The sequence below is a fragment of the Lithobates pipiens genome, unplaced genomic scaffold (genome assembly GCF_037356315.1).
Source record: "Lithobates pipiens isolate NorthernLeopardFrog02 unplaced genomic scaffold, aLitPip1_a1.2 Scaffold_23, whole genome shotgun sequence".
Lineage (NCBI taxonomy): Eukaryota > Metazoa > Chordata > Amphibia > Anura > Ranidae > Lithobates > Lithobates pipiens.
The window spans coordinates 227758971-227775922 of record NW_027507785.1 but is presented as its reverse complement, the minus strand read 5'-3'; the positions used below and the strand labels follow the sequence as shown (position 1 = coordinate 227775922).

General features: G+C 41.7%; 1 protein-coding gene across 4 annotated transcripts in view; it reads right to left on the bottom strand.

Annotated features, from left to right (window-relative positions):
• The window catches only part of ARHGAP29 (Rho GTPase activating protein 29), a 216350-nt gene that overhangs the window by 30244 nt on the left and 169154 nt on the right, over positions 1–16952 (bottom strand). For all 4 annotated transcript variants that reach the window (XM_077452882.1, XM_077452883.1, XM_077452884.1 and 1 more), the window contains 7 exons: positions 14749–14886; positions 10054–10238; positions 8582–8751; positions 8366–8491; positions 8193–8291; positions 1952–2115; positions 1549–1737 (listed from right to left, as the gene is read on the bottom strand). In XM_077452882.1, coding sequence (XP_077309008.1) covers positions 1549–1737; positions 1952–2115; positions 8193–8291; positions 8366–8491; positions 8582–8751; positions 10054–10238; positions 14749–14886 — 1071 coding nt within the window. The remainder of the gene's footprint in view (positions 1–1548; positions 1738–1951; positions 2116–8192; positions 8292–8365; positions 8492–8581; positions 8752–10053; positions 10239–14748; positions 14887–16952) is intronic.

The following is a 16952-nucleotide window of genomic DNA, read 5'->3' as shown; positions in this document are numbered from 1 at the left end:
ATGCCTGCAGCTGCAGACATCACCCCGGTACCGTTTAGAGCGGGCGTTCGGTTCTTTAGGGATAACAGATGTGGCTAAAAGCCGATCAGCTGTTATCCCAAGGGGGCAGGAGAGGACGTCCCCCACTCCCGCCGCTCTTCCCGAGCACTTCTGCAGGCTAGAGCAAGACTGAAACAAAGCTGGAAATGGCTTAATTTCAGTCTATGTAAACACACAGAAGCAACGTTAATTCTGGTTTACTCGGCTGCCAATGGGTCAGATTTAAAAAAAAAATGCCAGTATTCAGAATCGCCATTAAGTGCAAAGGGGAGATGTGGGCTCTTTTAGATCCCTGATCCTTCCATAAAGAGTACCTGTCACAAGGGATGTTTACATTCCTTGTGACAGCAATAAAAAGTGATCATCATTTTTGTATTTAAAGTAATTTGTAAAAAAAAATAAAAGTAAAAAGGCTTACGACATCATGCACTGCTCTCTCTCTCGCTCTTGTGGGATTTTGCCAGGAAGGGAGGGGGCGAGTCAGAAGAGGGTCAATGAGAGCTGCAGAGATGGAGGTGTGCGTCTGTGTAAATCCAGGAAGTGAACAGGCATCAGCTTCAGCTGCCCACACTTAAAACTGATGCAGCCAGACTCAGTGGGGGGAGATTTCTGCAGCATATGTGGCAAGTACAGAATCACAATATATATAAAATAATATGCAAAGTGGTTGGAGGCAGTGATTGACCTTCTCTTCCTATCTCTAGGCCAAAACAGGAAGCGAGAGGAAATCCCTGCAAATTAAAGGAATTCCTTGGAGACCCCCAGATCTCCAAAACTAGTGTCTCCATTGGAAGACTTCTCCTCTATTACTTTTCTGGGGACAACCCAACATTTGGGTTTTTTGTTTAACTTTTACTTTCAATAATAAGGGTAAAAAGAACAAATAGAGAGGGTGTATCTCCGCAACGGGGGCACAGACAAATAAAAATTGATGTGTTCTAAACTTCTAATCCATCTCCACTCTGTCCAAAACTAAAAAAAAGTCTTGCCTTTGATTTACTTTAAGACAAACCTATTGTAAGAGAAAATGGAGACTGCCACTGCTACCTCCTACTAAACTGCCAATTGCCCCCTTGTCGTCATGATTCTCTGACTTCAATATTTTAACTCGCTGTCTACATGTAAGTATGCAGATAAAGGCATTTCCATGACTTTCCTGATTATTATATAGGTTTTACATAGTGCCAACAGTTTGCGCAGCGCTTTACAACACAAGATATGATCTATATACTTGTTCTGGGGCAGTGGCTAAGAATATATTGAATTAAGAGAGTCTAAACAGGTAACAAACACTTTTTAAAAGGCAGTTGGTAAAGGCAGCTCCCGTATTTCTCTTATGACAGTTACTTTAAATATCCCAGTTTTTGATGTTGAAAGGCATGTGCACTAATAGACCACATTTACCGCATGCTGTAACAATATACATTCCTGAATTGAATGTGTGTATCTTTATACTACATGGAATAGCAGTGGGTAAACAAACTGGAATACATGCCGATAAGCGCCTACCTTTATAGTGAGAGCACGACTCTCTATTTCGGAGGTGCACTTCTTGATAATAAAAGGAATGCCATCAGGGGTGTTCTTAGCAGCTTGAGTGAATTCCACTCCAAACAGATGAAGTCTTCCATGAAGCTTTTTGTGTCCACACTGAATGGCCAATGTTTCCAGGCACTTCTTATGGCAAGCAAGGGAACACTACAATAAAGAAACACACTAAATGGGCTGTTGTTCCTCTATGCAATGGCTAATAATAACAATTGTGTAATCATTGACTTAAAGCGTACTGAAAATAAGTCCTGGGTGGGACGGGAAGTGCAGCAAACACATAAAAAAAAAAAAAAAAAAACTCCAGAAGAGAAGCAATGTGCTGTATCCCTGTATTTTCTGCCCAGAATTACTGGACTCTTACCTCCTCACACTCAGCACCATGAAACACCACTAAGCTATCACATTCTCGGCACTTGGATGGGGCTCTCAGTTTTCGTAGTTTGTGGGTCTGGGATGCCTTGGACATAACAGTGTTCCTGAAAGGTCCAGGGGAATTTGCAATCTCAACGGCAAGGTCATTTAAACCTGCAAAAAATATAGATTTAACATTGGGTTAAAATTCTTTACACAAAGAACTCTTTTAGGAACAGTTGTTATCCAAAATACAGAACTGCATTATGAAAAAAAAAAATCTGAAAAAAAATAAAAATGAAACCTTTTTGCAGAAGAAACCTAAACTTGATTTGATTTCGTTTTCTGTCCTGCCTGTATTTTATAAAGGTCACAAAGTGTACAGCATAAAAAAAATAAAAAAAACCCCAAAAACTCAGGTTTCACAATATACTGCAAGCTTTCAAAATTTGATTCTATATAAATGTTGAAGGCAGATAAGTTATTCAAGCTTTAAACTGGACTTGATTTGATCAGATTTTTTGGAAATTAAGTTAGTTATTAGTTTTATGTACGGATGAATTTAGTGATTTACCCAGCACTTCTTTTTAAATCAGTATCATACTTTAAGTGGCCAAAGGTTGTCTTTCACAAGCAGCTGATAAGATGACTTAAAACCAATGACATTTTACCTCCTTCCCTAAAAAAGTCTGTGCATTTAATATACAAAGCCATCCTCAAAGCTATGTCCACCACCTTTACTTTAATACAGTGGCTGACAAAATATACTATATTACCAAAAGTATTGGGATGCCTGCCTTAACACGCACATGAACTTTAATAACGTCTTGGTCTGTAGGGCTTAATTATTGAGTTGAAAAAACCTTTGCAGCTATAACAGCTTCAACTCTTCTGGGAAGGCTGTCCACAAGGTTTAGGAGTGCATCTATGGGAATATTTCACCATTCTTCCAGAAGTGCATTTGTGAGGTCAGGCACTGATGTGGACGAGAAGGCCTGGATTACAGTATCCACACTGATTCATCCCAAAGGTGTTCCATCAGGTTGAGGTCAGGACTGTGCAGGCCAGTTAGGTTCCTCCACCCCAAACTCGCTCATCCATATCTTCATGGACCTTGTTTGTGCACTGGTGTGCAGTCATGTTGGAACATGAAGGGGCCATCCCCAAACTGTTCCCACAAAGTTGGTAACATGAAATTGTCCAAAATGTCTTGGTATGCTGGTACCTTAAGAGTGCCCTTCACTGAAAACTTAGGGGCCAAGCCCAACCCCTGAAAACCAACTCAAAACCATAATCCCCCCTTCACTATATGATTTGGACCAGTGCACAAAGCAAGGTCCATAATTACATGGGTGAACGCGTTTGGGGTGGAGGAACTTGACTGGCATGCACAGAGTCCTGACTTCAACCCAATAGAACACCTTTGGGATGAATTTGAACGAGCTAGGCCTTCTCGATCCCATCAGTGCCTGATCTCACAAATTTGCTTCTGGAAGAATTGTCAAACATTGCCATAGACACAACACACTCCTAAACCTTGTGGACAGTCTTTCCAGAAGAGTTGAAGCTGGTATCGCTGCAAAAGGTGGGCCAACTCAGTATTGAACCCTACAGACTAAGACTGGGATGCCATTAAATATTGTGTGTGTGTGTAAAGGTAGGTGTCCAGATACTCTTGGTAATCTAGTGTATTCGGGATTTGGCCATTTGTTTTGTTTTTTTTCAAATATAAATTTTTATTAAACACCACATAAAGGGAGGTATCCCGACAGTACAAGCAATACAGAGGTACATACATATGAAGCGCTTGCATAACTTAAAAACAGTACTAGCAAAATCACAGGGCCAGGCGTCTCACAGTGAACTGCCAGTAAACCGGGATAATGCGCTAAGCCACCCATCATCCCACCGTAATTACTCAAGTCCAAGACGGGAACCTCCCTTCCATTTTCCATATACTCTTCAGGGAAGGGGGGGGGGAGAAAAGAGAGAGTGAAAAGAAGGGGGGGGCATCAGCCAGGGAGATGGTCATCCCTATCCGCGGGCCCGCACCGTCGCAAGGCCACTACGAACCCAGTAGGGCGGTCCCCGCCTCCGAATATATAAAGGCAATCCATATTGCCCACGTCGCCGTAAATTGCTCACTTTTATGCTGTGCCGTAAGGGCCAAGTCCTCTAATTTCCTAATTTCCTCCACTTTGCGCAGCCAATCTGTAACAGTGGGCGGGGACTGTTTCCATCTAAGTGGAATACATGACGATTTGGCCATTTGTATTGCTGGTTATGACCTAAGCAGCTGTGATGTGTAAGGAGGAGCAATTTATACTTACACAAACATTAAAGTGGATGTAAACCCCAAAAAAAGATTTTTAATCAACGCTTGCACCTTGTACAGTATAGGATTTCATGTCATATGTGCCCAGTCTTGCCATGAAGAGTTAATGCAGCTCTGAGCAATCACCATCTTTTTTCAGTGAGATAAAAACTGTCACACAGAGAAATAGGAGTCAGTTCTTCCCCCTTGCTGTGAGTGACAGGTGATTTACATATCTCATGAAGGAGCCTGAGAGAGGCAGTCTGAACTTCAGATCCCCTCCCCCTTTCTTCTCCAGCTCTCCCAGAATTGGCTGCTCCACACCTCAGCATGATTGGACATGCTGAAGTCATGTGGTGACTTTTCTGGGTTTTGACTGGATGTTAGTGATCATAGCAGAAGTTCAGTGTAAGAAATGCACATGAGAAAATGCATGTTGCTAAGGGGAGTGTAGAGGTGGGCGGGGAGGCTACTAACATCACGACTCCACCCACCGAGCTCCCAACAGACCCACCCACAGAATCTGCAGTTTTTTGGGTCTCATAACAGACAGAGGGGAGACATCTGACAGGTAAGGATGCATGCAGGAGGCATGTATATCTTTATAGATAACCTACCATGGCAGTAGTTTAGAAAGGAGGAGAGTGGGTTTACATCCACTTAAAGCAAGATTTGTAACATATGCCTGGCACAGAAATTAGCAAATCAAAAGTATCAATTTATTTCCTCCATTTATAAAAACATTGTTATGTGGACTTTTATGTACAAACTAAAACTCAGTTGAGCCATTTAACAATTAAGGGCACAATCCTTTTAAGGCATGCCTATTGTGCCGCGTTGTGTGCACTCGTTTGAGACGAACGGCGGAGTTTTTCCTATATGCACATGCTTTTAATGTAAAATGTGAGTAGATTTTAATATTAATAAACGAACGATTTGGTTAAGAACGTATTACACTATGGATATGTCTTCCCTTATATAATTAACGTTGGATACCATACGGACGGAACAACGAAGCTTCACCCAGTGCACCAGCAGCAGCCAGAGAGCGACACAGTGGCTTACATTGTGAAGGTCCATCCAGCCCCACAGGGGCATTAACTCTGGTGAGAGCATTCACATACTATAGCACAGAGTGGCGCACCGGGGATGAAGTTCTCTAATTGAAAGCCCGCACTATTTGCACGAGTAAATCAAATACCCCCCATTGACTTTTTGTAACAATTACAACAATAGTCTGAAGAGGCAGCACTATCAAGCCAAATATTAATTTTGGACTTATATTGGACACAAATGCGTCTTCATGCGATTATTGGTTGAAAATATTGTCTATTCGCACATTTAGCGACTTCATGCGATTTTATGGTTAAATTATTTCTGATCCTTGGTTGTCCTGACCTTTAGTTGCTTTTTTGCACATTTTTTTGCACATGTTTGCACAATCTGTTTTACACTAACATACTGTTGAATATTAACATTATTTCCACTAATTTGCACATTTAATGAAGGTTTACATGTTTTTAGTAGGCTGATACGCATATGATAATTTAATACTCATTTTTTGTTTTTATTATAATGGAACATGAATGCTGACTCCACATTAATCACACATAATTTGTTTTGGATAAAATTGCTTTAGGATATTTTTTTCACGGTATCACCAATAGCCTTTTTCTCTTTCTTTCTCTTTTTATATAAGGATTTGATAAGTTAACTCACCTCATCACTAATAGGGTTTAGCGCCATAACCTTTTTATTTCACAGTCTGAACTTCAGATCCCCTCCCCCTTTCTTCTCCAGCTCTCCCAGAATTGGCTGCTCCACACCTCAGCATGATTGGACATGCTGAAGTCATGTGGTGACTTTTCTGGGTTTTGACTGGATGTTAGTGATCATAGCAGAAGTTCAGTGTAAGAAATGCACATGAGAAAATGCATGTTGCTAAGGGGAGTGTAGAGGTGGGCGGGGAGGCTACTAACATCACGACTCCACCCACCGAGCTCCCAACAGACCCACCCACAGAATCTGCAGTTTTTTGGGTCTCATAACAGACAGAGGGGAGACATCTGACAGGTAAGGATGCATGCAGGAGGCATGTATATCTTTATAGATAACCTACCATGGCAGTAGTTTAGAAAGGAGGAGAGTGGGTTTACATCCACTTAAAGCAAGATTTGTAACATATGCCTGGCACAGAAATTAGCAAATCAAAAGTATCAATTTATTTCCTCCATTTATAAAAACATTGTTATGTGGACTTTTATGTACAAACTAAAACTCAGTTGAGCCATTTAACAATTAAGGGCACAATCCTTTTAAGGCATGCCTATGGAAGGGTTGTGAGTACAGCCAGGCGAGGTGAGCAGTGTATACAAGTTCTCCAATTTCAGAGACCCTCAAACCCAGAATCATGTACACTTAGACCTCACCTTCTTCCACCTTTCCGACAATGGCAGGGAGGAATATAAGAACAGAAGTATGAAATGAACCAAACTTTTAAATGGTTGACCAGAGTAGCACGATCACAGAGCTGACTGACAGTTTAACACAGATTACAAATAAATATTCTGTAGTGACACCACACCTTATAGTTTGAAGAATTGGTCTTCAGTTTTTAGGAATGGAGACATAATGGCAATATTTTTAATAAAAACTGTCAGGAAAGTATGTTTGTGATACTTATGGAACAAAACTTTAGTGGACTATAGAAACCCATTTTAGGTTCAGAGTATCAGCAGTTATGACAATCTAAACAAATAGCAAATAGCTCTGTGTAGACACCGACTTGCTGCGTGCATTGGAATAAGGGGCTTTATCATTAAGCACTGTGTCCATTGTTCAGCCTTTGTTCAGGCTAGACTTCCTGGTTGGAGACCCATCATTGAGTTTGGCCCTTGAACTAATATAGAACCCTTTATTGGGTTTAGGTTGGATGTAAGCGCATATATCCCTTATTCCATATTTTTTTTTCAATCCTCGGTGTCCCAACTTCACGTAACGTCTTCATCTATCTGTCACCATTGGTGATTTATAGGGCTGGACGTTGTTACCCCCTTTGAGGGTTCCCCGTCAGTTGTGGGCTTGGAGGTGAGCCGGGGTCTTTATTCGTCTTCCCCTGGGTCAAAAATTGGTTCCCCTGAAGAAGCCATTTTAATGGCGAAACATGTTAGGACTCCCTTGATCAGTGAATAAATTTTTGATCTTACTACGCTGTGTAGACGATGATTTTATATTGATGTATCATGTACTGTTGCGAATCAATTTTGGTGATATATATTTTATATTATTTTTCTATCAAATAAAGAACAAATATTTCTTATTTTAAATCATGTACTGTACCTATACTTCGTACTTTTCAATTTCCCTATAGTGTACTTAGTACTTTACTCTGATATATTTTATTATTATCAGGCACCGCAATAATCCCCCGAGTTCTACAATCCCTCTTTAAATAGCAAATACAGTTATAATGTAAAGCCTCATAAATTAAAAACAAAACTTCCTTTACCTGCTCTGGCTCAGCCAAATCCTCCTTCGTTTACATTTCAAACCCTCCTCTCCCAGACACTGCAACTCACAGTAGGAGGGTTTCGGTGACAGAAGCATTGCTGTCAATCCAGACAACAGTAGGCAGGAGTAGGTGTGGCTAGGAGCCTCAATGACAATGCTGACTGGCACACCTCCTGCACCATTTTTTGGTCACACTATAGTGCAGGCACAGGCTACATGCGAGTGACAACTCTGCTCTGAATTCAGGAACAGTGCAGCATCAGTGCCACAACATCACAGGAAGCTAACTGGAATGTACTGGCAGGCTCAACAGGTGGGACTTTGCAGAGAGTAAGAAAACTCGTTCACTCAAATTTAGTTGCTGCAGCACATTTTTTTCTTAAAGGTATTAAAACTTTAGCTGAAGGATACAGGGAGAGGAAATTACCATTGTCGGAAGGTGACGGAGGTTCCCTCTCATCCAGATCATCAGCTGATGACATAGTACCAGTCGATGGAGTCCTCGGAAGTCGCCTTTTAAAGTCACCTGTAACAAAAAATTGTATTCAACACACAATAGACCTTATTTTTCTTGAACAGCTTCAAATGAACAACCTGTACCTGGACTAGCTGATGGAGAATCCATAGATCGTGACTCGCTGCTGCCACCTGCACTCTCAGAATCGCTGCACATGCCACTACTCTGGTTACCAACAGACCACGACCTAAACGGTGGACCTCTTAATGCTTTAGGAGGGGAAACCAGCATAAAGGTTATAAGCTGTAAACTAAACACGATAAAAAAAGCCATTTAAGTCACGATTTATAAATGCATACTTTGAATATCAGTACTGCTGCTTGATCTTTTCTGCCCAATATTCTGAGAGCGACTGTAAGGGGGACTACCAAGATCCTCAGGAGATTGATTGGAGTATTCAGCAGATCCTTGAGAAAGGTTCCCATGAGAGGCGTGTGCGCTGTTCTCTTTTTCCTTTGGCATAAGAGGCCTAAGAGTGAAAATCAAACATGCATGTTTGCCCAGGTTGCTGGCAGTTATGGAATGAACACCTCTAATCCACTGCAATGTTGTGCACAAGTAACTTGGCCAAAGATGAGCAGACTAGACCCCTTAACAAACATTGATCATTCTCAACTCAGCCTACTGCAGAGCATATATGGCTAACTACTATAATGGATAAATCTGACACCTGTTCCGAACACCCATGCTGTGCAGGTAACAAAAGAAGCAATTGTACATGAACAATTCCACCTCAACCATGCAGCATTCAAGCAGATATCCTTGGCTTTGAAAGGACAGACTAAACTTGGCCTAGCCAAAGAAGATCAAAAAGCACCACTTTAGGCTAATAGCATTTTAATGGCATCTTAGGTCCGGCAAAGGTCCAGCAGCTACTAAAACCAGATAAAGCTGCCAGATGTAAGTGAACGGAGTCCACAAAGTGGTTGTAAACCCTTACATATACCAACTAAAATGACCAACCTCAGGAGATGCAGGTGAAACAAATCCTCCTACATAAGTTGTACCCGTTTATCAGTAGCCCTCTCTCCGCTACAGCCCACGTACAGAATTTCCAAAGCATTTCTTAGCTCCAGAAGGCAGGGATCAAACATGACACTGGACAGCATAGAGCGGGGGGGGGGGGGGGTGTAATCTGAGACCTGAGTGAAAGGAAAGGACATACCTCCCTCAACAGTCTCAGGAAAAATACACAACTAAGGCTATCAATCACCTGCTGTGTGCTGGAGGGGGCGGGCCCATGTTCCTGGCTTGTCTAGTGTCAGCATAGACTTGCAGAAGTGACTCATGCAGATAGAGGAATAAGAGAGCAGTCACAAATCACAATTCTGTTGATGCTTTGGGCTGAGGCAAATACACACTATTGAAGGATATGCTTTGTTCTTTTTTCATTTCAGAGGTTTACAACCACTTTATTGACAACTTTAACGCATAGCCAGAAGTTCAAGCACAAACTATATGTGGATTAACAACATACAATTAATGACTTTTTGCCATGTTCTGTGTCATCTTTACACAGGGCCTTAGAAAGAAAATCTTGAAAACTGAATACCACTTAACATGAATATCTACAGTATGTGCGCCACAGATCTAAGATTACCTTAAGCAACTTGTACATGAACGTGTACATGAACGTGTACACTTGCACTGCTCTTACAGAGGGAGCGTATATGAACCCCTAGACAAACAACTTGCCTGCTTTCATGGGCCTTGTTGGTATGTGCGAGATGTTGACAGAAGTAAAAATGCACAGACCAAGTGGTTGACTTACCGACCAATTTGTGGATTTGAAGAGATCCCAACTTCAATACCGCAATCATCCTTAGGCAAGTTCCTTACAAACTCTGAAAACTGCTGTCCTGGTTCATAACGCTTGGCATTCTCACAGAGGTACTGGCAGTTGACAGGCAGCGATACCACCTGGGCATGCTGCATCTGGAACAGGTTTACTGTAGCCTGTTTAAAGAGGATTTTTAGATTAGAACATTTTCCTCAAGAAAACAAATAACTCCTAATATTTAAATACCCCCAAAAATAAGAATTAACCACAAAATTATGTCAACACGCTGGTGCATGAAGTTACTGTCTGTTAATTGATGGTCCTTTTTGGAATAAAATGTTTGCCAGACCACATGAACACCACCCTGCTGCTGCCCACCACACATAATGTCATCTCACAGACACTGCAGTAGTGTTTCAACTAATCACATTCTGGGATGTTACTTTTAGCGCCCAATAACATAAGTTGCTTTTTAGAAAATAATGTTAAGAGTTAAAGTGGTTATAAACTCAAAAGGTTTTTTACCTTAATACATTCTCCAATATAAAGGTAAAATACCTTCCAATGTTTTCCCCACACCCTAAAACACTTACCGGAGTCCTCTCTTGATCAGGTGCTATAACTGTCTGCAGCACTGCTCTCCTCTCTTCCTGGTCTCACAGTAGACACAGAGCAGTGGGAGCCATTGGCTCCTGCTGCTGTCAGTCAAATCCTGCAGGGGGGTTGTCCGAGCTGCGCTGTTGTGCGCTGCTCGGACAACCCCCCTGCAGGGGGGGTTATCCGAGCAGCTTGGAAGTACACCTGCACAGGTGCCCCCTCAGTACACGGCGTACAGAAGGCTCAAGCGCAGAGAAGGAAGAACAGACAATGTCAGCGGGAGACTCCAGAAGAGGAGGTAAGGGGCCACTATGTGCAAAGAGCAGAAAACTAGAACTTTAATAAAAAAAAAAAAAAGAGCCTTTACACATTAAGATTAGGTAGAGGGGTTATAGACAAGCTTCAGGTTAATGGTAAGAGTTAACTTAAAGGTTAAAAACTAAAGTTATGCCTTCGTTTTCCCTGACTAAGTTCCACCAAATGCCATGCCATGAAGGCAACCACCATTGCTGACCTCCTTATACCCATCTCTGACATAAGTACTTTCTGAATAGTGGATTCGGAAGAAGCAAGAAACAAGTAAAGTCAGATCTCTATCTGTAGACTTATGTTGGGTCTACAACTCAAAATGTAAAACCACTGAATCAGCCTGACAGCCAGACCCCCAGGAGAGAACCACCAATCGCAATTACACACCCATTAAAGCAGAACTTCACACAAAAAGGGCAAGTCCTGCTAATCTGCCTCCACTCCCCACCTCTAAGTTCCGGAACTTTGTTTTTCGTTTTGTTCTTTTGACAGGTACCAGCTCCCACTCCCGCAGGCTTCTGAGACATGTCACAGAGAGCTGTGGGACCATTTAAAGTACAGCGTGGATCTCACAGGTGCAGTGGGAAGCCTGCTGTGAAGCTGCAAGCAGTTACAGCCGGCTTCCCAAAGTAAACACGGCAGTGTCTGGACTTGAAGGAGGCTGAATAGCCAGCTTGGGTGAGGACATCCCTGGACAGGTAGGTATCCTATTCTTAAAAGTCAGCAGCTACAGTATTTATATTTTTTATTTCTAGCATGAAGAACCGCTTCAAAGATTCATCCACCTAGGGGTTAGGTTGAGGATAAGATTTTCAGTAGGTAGGGGAGCAGGTTCTTATTACCAGCTATTTTCAAACACGAAAACCAATTTTTTTTAAACACCAAAACTTAAGATTTTTGTTGGCAAAAAACAAAACAAAACAAAAAAACCAATAAATCACAAAGCATCAAAGCCACTGGGAACTGCACTGTAACAATCCGTGCAGACATTTCTGCCAAATACAAAATACACAGATCAGGGAAGACGACATTAAACAAAAACAAATGCTTGGCCCGCTGGAAGGGAGCAGCCACCTTTACAGAAAGAGAGGTTAACCAAGTAAAGGACAAGAGAGAATGCAGTTCTCCAGGTAACATCTGCACACAGGGTTCTAAGAAAACTATGTTTGAACGTCCAGGTGGAATTACACCTGCAGCATTCTGACACGACTGCTGAGATACTAGAGACTGACAGCTCACCCCAACGCCATAGCACCCAATAGATGTAAACACATCTTTATCAAATATCTGAAGGCTTCAGGGGCATATCTGCATAGCTAGCACTACAGCAACGGTCCGGGAAAGAGCAGTAGTTTAATAGCTGTTAGCTCTGTGACAAGATAAATATATGCTTTCAAACATTGTCCTTAGTCAGTATTGATTGAACACGTTTTAATGCTAGAGCACGGTTTGTGACCAAGTGCCACTTTCTACAAGAATGAGGATGGAGAGCTAACCATACAGACTTTGGAATCGCAGACTACCAACCATCTTGATGGTACTTATAACAGACATGCAAGGCCAAAAATACTTACAGATCCGTCTGTATGAAAGGCTAGGTCATGAGGCTACATAGCACCAATTTACTACATAAAGCCCAGCTACAGCTTTGGATAAACTTGGAAAGCAAATACTTTGCTCTGCACGTTTTTTTTTTGGTTGTCCATGACCCCACTGAGGAGATCTCTTCCTGAGACAGGAAATGAGGGGGGACGGTTTTCCTTTGGACTGAAAGAAGCAGACACTATTAAAAACCTGACAGCAGTTCCAACCCTTCCCATTTTCCTGAAAAGAAGTGCTTTGTTGCTGATTTTGTCTGCACTGAAGAGATTTCTCAGTCTTGAGACTAAAGGGGTCTACCCCAATGGGGTCACAGAATGTGTTAAAAATCTGATAAGGGTTTTGTTTTTTCGCCACTCTGACCAAAAGAGAAATTTTACTAAGAATTTACTACGTTTTTTTACATAGCAAATCAAAATCGAAGCCAATCACAGTCAACTGTTCCAGGTTCTTTGTCTTGGTCCACAGTATGTATAATACCAACATTCCTCTAAAAGATAAAACACACGTTCCACTTCTAAACCGAATTGCATTCTATCTCCACAAAATAGTTAATGAAGCCTTATTAGACCCACCAGACTGGCCCCCCTAGCCCCCATGGACATCAAGAGGGGATCACCGTGCTTCTGGCCAGAAGTACCAGACTTTGAAAGACTAAGATTTTAGGGGAAAGGCACTCACGGATTAACAGATTGTCAACCAAGCAATAATAGACTCATTCAGCGAAATAATTAACTTATTACAAGAGAGAACACTGGTTCAACAGTCACAGCTCAGAAGGACACAGGCTAGATTTGTTGTACAAGTCCTTCAGCACGGAAGGAGAGCACAGGACAAAGTAGAAAGATACAGAAGTGAAAGGGGGTTTATGTCCTTGGAATAGTTTCAAAAGGAAACTGCTACTTTTCATCCTGATTCAGGACTATGGGGGATCATCTTTATTCCCAAACATGTCTCTGTCTTCCCAGCAAGGCAGATTAAACAAACTGCATCGGATTGGTATTCTGTTTTCAAAGTAACATTAATGCAGCTAGCTTTAAGACCGTAGTGGACTTCTAGTTATTAACAGAGAATGTTTTGGCAGAGGGCCACTTTGGATATTTCCCCCAGGAGAAGCTTAACGTAGTACTCCATCTAACTCCTTCACTGCTGAATAGGCTGACTTCACTACAAAGCCACCCGAAGTTGTCATCCTACTTACAGAAAAAGAAGCTACCTATCCTCCTTCTGTGTCATCAATACTTATCGAGCTGTACAAACCTATTCAAGCAATATGAGCAGTCGGTGTCATCAGTTCACAGATGCTGACAAATTTTTAATATTTACTTGGATATATGCCAAACAGGTTTTAAAAGGTAAAAAGGATACTTTAAAGAAAAGAACCAAAAATAGCACTTGACCTGCAGCCATCCACTGTGTATAGCAACATGGCGTGCTAAATCTACCTACGAGCCAGAGCTCCCTTTGTTTAAACAACAAGCATGCAGTTGTGGCATGATCCTATAGACTTTAATGGGTGCATGTTTGGCAAGCAGCACCACCTTCTTACGCAACATGGCAAATGTAATTTGACCCATCATGAAGCTTTGTGGCTGCAGTAATGTCCATGGATCTGAATGGCCATCATATTTCGTACGTGGGTGGTCAGGGGATGTTAAAAAACACAGACCAACCGTCAGCCTTCATCTGTTTTTTTTTTCCCAGGATGACAAAGCCAGGCAAGGCTGCTGGATAGAGGGGATAGAACCATCCCTCCTGTACCAGGACTGACCCCACCAGTTTAGCAGGGACACATCAGTTCAGCAGCAGGGGTCAGAGACGGAAATTTTCAAATTTTCTTGAGAAAGTAGAGTAATCTTCTGGGCCGCAGCTTTCGACAATTAAAGTTCCAGCCTCTTCTTCTATAGCATCCCTCCAGGGCAGGCCAGAACTAAATTTGTAGAGGGGCTGCAGCATGGAGGATTACTACCAGAAAATGATTAAATAGTCCCCTCTCTTTTCATAGCCTCTGCTGCTGAACAGATGGGGCCCTTGGAACTTTAATTTTTGGAAATCATCACAGACAGGGTAAATGTGCACATGAAAAAAAGATAGTTAAAAGGCAGGGATTGTTAGGTATGAGGCCCCACGATGGTTTATGGTCAGTGGCTTTGGTTCACATATATAATGCTGTTAACATACCGCTTTTAGAGTGAGGTCACACTGATAAACAAGTTCTCGGATTTGTGCTAGGATTTCACTCTTAACAGTTTCCATGTCACTCCTTTTTAGTTCCACATCTGCCACACAGGCTTTGTAATTTTCTTTAGCTTCTTCAGCCTGCCAAGCACAAAAAAAAAAACCTTCAAGACATATCCAAGAATGTGCATCTAAGAAACTCACGCTAAAATCAAACTTGGAAATACATATTGGTGACATTGCTTACCTGCCCATTGTTTGTCTTTCACCTTGGCAAGGAGTTCAAATACCAGAACACCTTGCTGGGTATCTTGGTGCAATGCACCCATAAAGTCCAATATCTTCCAAATACCAAAATCTTAGGTGGCATGTTTTTCCTGAAGCTGAACCTAGAATTAATATGTGGTCCACAACAGAAGCAGAAAAATCTGCTTCTATCTGAGTCTTTTAACACAGGTGTTCTGTCTTGTGACAAATTCCTTTAAAGTATGTCAGTGACAATCTATGCACATCTCTGAATCAGAAAAAAATGATTCATGCATTGTATTATTCAACTGTTGCAGTCTACAATAGTTATTAGAAGCTAAGAAAGTTAGATGAGGTTACACAGCACAGAACATGGCAAGAACCTTCAGTGCTAACCAGAAGCACTGTGAAAGCACCGCTCAAGTACATACTTGTGTAAACCTCAGCTAAATGCAAACGGAATATCTGCCTTTAGCAGAGCTTCTTGGATAGGATCAGAAAACCAATGTATGATTTTATTTGCCTGAAGCTGAATATAGGTATGTGACAAAAGCATTCCTACGTTAAAGAGTACTACAATATTGTTTATTAGATTTTACAGTTGCGTTGCACAAAGTATACAAAGCATGCAAATATTTACTTGAAAAGCTTACTCAATAAAGCCAGAGCACTATGTATAGTGCCTTGAAAAAATATTCATACCCCTTGAAATTTTCCACATTTTGTCATGTTGCAATCAAAAACTTAAATTTATTTTACTGGGATGTTACAGTGCCTTGCGAAAGTATTCGGTCCCCTTGAACTTTTCAACCGTTTTCCACATTTCAGGCTTCAAACATAAAGATATAAAATTTTTCTTTTTTGTGAAGAATCACCAACAAGTGGGACACAATTGTGAAGTAGAATGAAATCTATTGGATTTTTTAAACTTTTTTAACTAATAAAAAAATGAAAAGTGGGGCGTGCAAAATTATTTGGCCCCCTTGCGTTAATACTTTGTAGAGCCACCTTTTGCTGCGATTACAGCTGCAAGTCGCTTGGGGTATGTCTCTATCAGTTTTGCACATCGAGAGACTGAAATTCTTGCCCATTCTTCCTTGCAAAACAGCTCGAGCTCAGTGAGGTTGGATGGAGAGCGTTTGTGAACAGCAGTTTTCAGCTCTTTCCACAGATTCTCGATTGGATTCAGGTCTGGACTTTGACTTGGCCATTCTAACACCTGGATACGTTTATTTGTGAACCATTCCTTTGTAGATTTTGCTGTATGTTTGGGATCATTGTCTTGTTGGAAGATACATCTCCGTCCCAGTTTCAGGTCTTTTGCAGACTCCAACAGGTTTTCATCCAGAATTGTCCTGTATTTGGCTGCATCCATCTTCCCCTCAATTTTAACCATCTTCCCTGTCCCTGCTGAAGAAAAGCAGGCCCAAACCATGATGCTGCCACCACCATGTTTGACAGTGGGGATGGTGTGTTGAGGGTGATGAGCTGTGTTGCTTTAACGCCAAACATATCAATTTGCATTGTGGGCGAAAAGTTCGATTTTGGTTTCATCTGACCAGAGCACCTTCTTCCACGTTTGGTGTGTCTCCCAGGTGGCTTGTGGCAAACTTTAGATGAGACTTTTTATGGATATCTTTGAGAAATGGCTTTCTTCTTGCCACTCTTCCATAAAGGCCAGATTTGTGCAGTGTACGACTGATTGTTGTCCTATGGACAGACTCTCCCACCTCAGCTGTAGCTCTCTGCAGTTCATCCAGAGTGATCATGGGCCTCTTGGCTGCATCTCTGATCAGTCTTCTCCTTGTCTGAGCTGAAAGTTTAGAGAGACGGCCAGGTCTTGGTAGATTTGCAGTGGTCTGATACTCCTTCCATTTCAAAATGTTCGCTTGCACAGTGCTCCTTGGGATGTTTAAAGCTTGGGAAATCTTTTTGTAGCCAAATCCGCCTTTAAACTTCTC